Source organism: Haplochromis burtoni, unplaced genomic scaffold (assembly GCF_018398535.1).
Source record: "Haplochromis burtoni strain Fernald_Lab_line unplaced genomic scaffold, NCSU_Asbu1 Contig_735, whole genome shotgun sequence".
Classification (NCBI taxonomy): Eukaryota; Metazoa; Chordata; class Actinopteri; order Cichliformes; family Cichlidae; genus Haplochromis; species Haplochromis burtoni.
The window spans coordinates 158,033-164,344 of record NW_024583096.1 but is presented as its reverse complement, the minus strand read 5'-3'; the positions used below and the strand labels follow the sequence as shown (position 1 = coordinate 164,344).

General features: G+C 36.4%; 1 protein-coding gene across 1 annotated transcript; it reads right to left on the bottom strand.

Annotated features, from left to right (window-relative positions):
- Positions 1 to 523: 523 nt before the first annotated feature.
- Positions 524 to 4,221, bottom strand: LOC102307216. Its single transcript, XM_005950371.2, has 5 exons — positions 4,174 to 4,221; positions 3,945 to 4,004; positions 3,474 to 3,731; positions 1,943 to 2,188; positions 524 to 1,652 (listed from the first exon to the last, which is right to left on the bottom strand). The coding sequence occupies exons 1-5, from the start codon at positions 4,202 to 4,204 to the stop codon at positions 1,522 to 1,524; spliced, it is 726 nt and encodes a 241-aa protein (XP_005950433.1). The 5' UTR covers positions 4,205 to 4,221; the 3' UTR covers positions 524 to 1,521.
- Between the last annotated feature and the right edge of the window lie 2,091 nt (positions 4,222 to 6,312).

Here is a 6,312-nt window from a genome sequence, read left to right as displayed (position 1 = left end):
AAAAGACACTCACTCCTCTTCTGGCTCTCTCTCCAAACACTCACACAAAAGGGAATCCACTCGGGGGAATCCACGCAAAGGACCCACGCAAAAACAGGGAGAACATGCAAACTCCACACAGAAAAACCCTGGCCTGATGGTGGAAGGTGGAATTGACCTTCTTGCTGTGCGGCAACTACCATGTCACCTCATATATTTGCTATTTTAAAAAAATAGTAAATCATAAATTTACTTTTTTTTTTAAATAATGAAAAAAAGGTTTTATGTTCGTAAGTGAATAAATACCTTAAGTATTATGGATTTGGCTTATTGAGATGATTTGATGTGGTTATTCTGCAGCATACAATTATTGGTTTATTTTCACTTTTGAAATCTAAAGAGAAAATAATACTTTCACGGAAGAATTTATAACTGCAAAAAAAAAAATGGTGGAACCGATTTATGGTGTAATAATTCCAGTGAAATCTTTATTTGATGTCTGAGAATTGCAGGAACAAAAAAGAAAAGACAAAAACAAGAATGATCCAGCCCTAAGTATATATTTAGGGCTGGATCAGATGACCCTGAACCTGTTACTTATGCCTGGGATGGGGCTTCCCGTGATGCACTGTTTCATCTTCCCTTATCTGTTTTTTTTCACTCACCATGTTTTTATACACCATTCCGCATTTAATTATTATTTGTCATTAATGTAATCTCTGGCTTTTGCACAGCATACCTTTTGTCCTGTCTTCCTCCTTTCACCCTCAAACAGTTGTAACAGATTTTGATAATATTTTAAAGTAATACGATTTTCCAAACTATTTTCAAAAATACTTTTTGCTGAAAGAATTATCTTAATTCATCTCATATGCATAGCTATGTAGAGCGTCTAAAATTATAAAACCCATCTGTAACAAGATATTGAGGGCCCCATCTAGAAAATTTCTGTTGCTGTGCAGACTCTTTATTTCACCTTTTCTTTCCTTACTGCATAATAACACTGCAGTGACACCAGCTCAGTTCTTCTCTCTCTGGTCCCAGCACACTACTGTTGTAGAAATAGGGGAGGGATGATTAGATAACTACTGATAACAGCACCAGCCAGCCTCCCTGGCACTAGCCCTCAACCCACTATACCACCCATCCCCTGCAGCTGAGCTACAGACCACACTCCACCACTACAGGGTTTTTTTTAATGGATTGTTAACCTGTGGTTGATTTCACTTCTGACTGTTTGATAATTTCTGCAAGTGGTAACTGAACAGACACTCTGAAACTTCTTACTATTTATTATATATAGTAAAAGCTGTCACATGTTGTGCTTGTCTAAGATCAGACAAAATAAAATACCTCAAGCTATATCGGAAATTATGAAAGCACAACCTTATATTTTAGAGAAGATTAGAGAAAAAAAATAAGCCTTGGCTAAGCAAGACAAAGCCAAAGCTTCTTGCTAGAATATTTCTATTTTGGTATGAAATGAAACCCCAGAAACGATTGTTTGTTTGGTGAAGTGAGTTTGAGTCAGTTCTTTGTAACTCATATATTTCCACGGTAAAGAAGTCCCACGATGAGCAGCAGAAGAAAAACCATGATTACAGTGAAAATGGTCCGTACTACCAGGTAACCATGGCAAGAGTTCTGTGAGTAGTTTTGAGCATTTTGAAAGGCTGAAAGAAAGAAAAAACAAAACATGCCCAATTTACACTTCTTAGAGTTACAAAACCGAACAAATAGCAGATGGAAAGAGAAGCATTTGAATAGGCACTAAATATTATACTTAAGCTGTTTAATTTTTTGGATTTTAAAACATACAGTCGATACATAATCAAGAGAGATGTTAGTGTTTGAGAATGACTTTTTTCAGTTTTACTGTCTTATATTTTTGCTGTGACTTTTCAGGTTTTTTTTTTTGTTTTTTTTAAATTGAGCCTAATAGTAAAAAATCTTCATGTCTCACCTCGGACTGCCAGCCGGCTCTCTGGAGATTCTTCAAACTCTGAGATATTGCACTTATAAAGCCCTTCATCAGACTCAGAAACTCTAGTAATGGTCATCTTGCCTGTGGAGCTGCTGTTGATGTGTCGGTTATCTTTGAAGAAATCTGCTATGTGGGCAGAAGGGGCCATGGTACTTCTACAGATAAAAGTCACGACTGCTCCCTCCTTCACAGGAACAACAGGACTTTCCAGGATCACAGCTCCAGCTAAAATATCAACAGACATTACTGAGAGTCAGCTGCTTTGACAAAATGTTGTCACTTTGTTTAATTTTGTCATTATTAAAGCAAATGTCTCATCAGTCAATCACAAGATAGCAACTCGGTGTATAGGCATAGGATAATGAGCATCAGAATGGGAGAAAAAAGGTGATTTGAATGAGCTTGATTATGCTTTGGCTCATGACCGTCGCCAACACAATCATCTTTAGGGTTTCTGGAGATGGATCCAAAAGAGAGAAAATATGCAATAAGCATCAGCTCCCTGGGTAGAAATACCTTGTTGATGCCAGAGGTCAGAGGAGAATGGCCAGACTGATTCAAGTGGATAAGAAAACAAAAGTAATTCAAGTACTTACTTTGTTTAATTAAACTGTGCAAAAGACCATCTCTGAATACACACTGAACCTTGAAGCAGATGGGCTACAGAGCAAGAGAAGCCAATACTGTCAGCTAAGAAGAAGAAAGTGAGACAACAATTTACACAGGCTTGCCAAAATTAGAACTGATCTGATGAATCTGGATTTCTGCTGTGATATCTGGCTGCAGGGATCCATCCTGCCTTGTATGAGCAATTTTGCATGCTGCTCGCAGTATAATAGTGTGGGGAATATTTTCTTGGCACACATTTTGTATTAGTGCTGACTATGTCCATCCCTTTATGTGTGTGGTGAATCCATCTAACAGGACAACACACCTTCTCACAAAGCATCTTATATTGGTTCTGTGAACAAAAACTCAGTGGAGCCCCTTGTTGCAGAATGGGAGATTCACATGCACATGAAACATATCCACTGCAACTGTGTGATGATATTTTTCATCATGTCAATATAGACATATTATTGTAGGGTCTTTACCTTACATTATAAAACACCTTGAGACAATTGTAGTTGTGACTTGATGTTATATGAATAAAATTTAACTCAATTGAATTGAATAAAATGAATGGAATATAGACCAAATCTCTAAGGAATGTTTCTACCACCTTGTTGAAATCTATGGCATCAAGAATTAAGGCATCTCTGCAAGGAAAAGAGGGCTAACCCAGTAGTAGCAAAGTAAACCTGAAAAAGTGACTGGATAGAGCACCTTTTTTTTCTCGTTTGTTTGGGTTTTACTCTAACTTATCTAAGCTTTAATTTACTTCTGACTAACTTTTTGTAACACACAACTAGATTTGTGGCATCTCAGTTTCGCTTTATTGCAGGTGATATACATAGTTTAAAGCTCATGTGTTACTTGAGTGAATGTTTTTTATGAAAATGCATATTACCAGTGACTGTGATGTTGACAGTGTTGCTCCTCTCGCCTCCAATCTCGCACCAGTATTCTCCGCTGTCTGTGAGATAAACAGGTTTGATGGCGCAGACAGACGCAGTTGTTGTCACCCAGTTACTGACACATGCACTGACTTCTCCCTTTCGTCTCCTCTTTACAGTCCATCCAGTTTCGGGATTAAGACCCTCACAGTTAATTGAGAGGGAGCTATATTCAAAGAGCTGAAGTCCAGTGGGAACAATCTGAGCAAAAGCTGTATTTGAAATGTAAAAATAACAATGATACTAAAATAAAAAGAAATGAGTTTGACAATATAGTGATATTTTGAAATATATGTAGGCTACTGCTGAATAATAATATGTTAGTGACTTTCTTTCTTTCTTTCTTTCTTTCTTTCTTTCTTTCTTTCTTTCTTTCTGCTTCTATGTCTGTGTTTTGCTTTGCTTTTAAGTTGATAATAACTTACACCTGTCCTGTGCATAGTTATGTTGAATTTGTGAAACCACCAACACCAAAAACGCTGTCACTGTAGAGATGAAGAAAACATAAAAGGGTCTTAGATTTTTTTAAATTTTAAGTTTTTTCAGCAAATAACTCCATCAAACAACATGTCATTATCAAATTAGGAATTCAGAAAGGGAGGATAAATTGTCAGGATAAATTACTACATTTTACAAGAAGACAAAAGTACTCACACAGTTTCTTGCAAAGAGCTGTGAGCTCCATGGTGTCTCGCTAGTGACTGTATTAAAATTAGACTGAAATATAACTGAAAAAATGTAGGTTAGACCCGCCTCTTCCTGTGTGACTGATGGATACCACTAATGCAAAAATAAACTTCGGCTCAGGCTGTGTCACAAAGGGACCCTGTTTTATTATCTTCGTTTAAAACTTTGTTATTTGGGTCAGAGACTTTGAGCCTTTTTTCAGTTGATAAAGGGCAGATATGTATGATATTCCAACAACTTTGTGTTTAAAAAGTATGATAGACTAAATAGTGCTTTGTTAGGTATGAGCTTTTAAAAACTGGCTGCTGGCATAATGGAAAGTAGGACTATTACTATATTATTAGGCCTGTTAGTCTTAGTATTTTTGCAGCTAGACCTCTGGTCGCGTAACATGTAAGCTGGTGGCACCTTTACATGATGCAATTCCAAACAAATCTGACTAAGCTATGTAACATGTAGTTAATTATAGAATATTGTATTATAATTAAGCCTTGATCTTTTATTTAACCAACACTTTTTTATATTATATTATACTATTTAGTATTATAACTGAGCCTTGATCTTGTCCTCATTTAACCAAGACTTTTTTTATATACATTTTTTTAAATGTTGTGTTACTGTAACAATTAGGAGGTAAAGAGTATTCTTATGTTTAAGTGGAAATCCTCAATCGAGTCCACTATTAAATAAAGCAACTGCATACTAAAACCTGCGACAACGTATGATGTCAACACAGTCTACTGGGAAGACAAATGTAAAAACAAATTAATTTTGAGCAAGAGAGAAACACTTATAACATGCAGCCAAAATTGATAACCCCTGCCCTTTAAAATCACCTTTTATCCTAGTTGTCTCTTTGTGGTTCCCATTGGTGTATGGGATTCCTGAGTAATTTTTAGCTATCCTCAGTGTTTGCTATTTTACATTCTGTTAATGTGGTCCACTCAGTCCTGACTACCTTAACTCTATTTGTTAACTGTTTGTTAATCTGACTACAGTTCTCCAGTCCAAATGACATTATCCAAGTGTCCAAGTAACACCTCATTCTGAATAAAGAAGAAACAATCTGATGTTGATTTCATAATGTACTTAGTTCTCAATAAAAGGTTTACCTTCCATGTAGTTGAGCTGACTAGTAAAACTGCCAGCAAGCAATCGGACTGACAGAACACTTTTGGTGAGAAAATGTAAAATGAGGAATTTCAGGTGATTAATTTATTATAAGTTGTCTGTCATTCAATCTCTAAATCTCATTTGCATTTGTATTAATATGCTAGATACTTATAATTAATTTTTTTTATCTAAATAAACTCATTTTCTATAGAAGGTTTTTAAATGTCTTCTCTATTACAAAAACGTATATGGATACAGCAACTGAATATTTTATTTGTCTTTGAAGGTAGGAAACATCAGGCTGGGCACGGCCAAAACAACAAACAAAAAATTCAAGTAAGGAAACCGAACCAACTTTCCTTTCGTGAAAATCCAAAAAATAATACAGGCTCTCATTTGTCTCCCTAACCTAAACAGGAGAAAAGGTTTTAAAAGCCATAAGCTTCCTACAAAAACAGCTACCAGATCAATCAACAAATGAGTCAATTTACAATATATAGAAAAATAACTAATCTAGTTCTTCTAGATACAGGAACTTCATCACACACAGTACATAACTCTGCACAAAGTAGGCGGAGCTACAGTGGTTCTAATTTACAGGGAGTTTCATTCAACCGATGGCCAGCCTCCACCTGACGCAATATTATCAGCCCCTCTACGATTATATGATGATAAATAGGTTAAAGGTTAAAAGGTTAAAATCTTGCAGCAATATCGACCAATGCATGAGGCCCTGATTGTTATTGCGCATGGGAGACAGGAAATGTTGCAGTGCTAAAAGTAATGCTAAGTTTTCCTTTTCATTTGTGCTGCACTTCTTTTGATGTGTATTGAATTTCTTTGAAAAGCAGCACACTGGGTGAGCAGCCTCCTGGAGAAGTGCAGCACCTGCACCATAAGAACTTGCATCCACCTCTAGCTTGAAAGCACAAGAAAAATCAGCAGCAGCCACCACTGGAGCACTGCACAGCCGGGCTTTGGCTGAGTCAAATG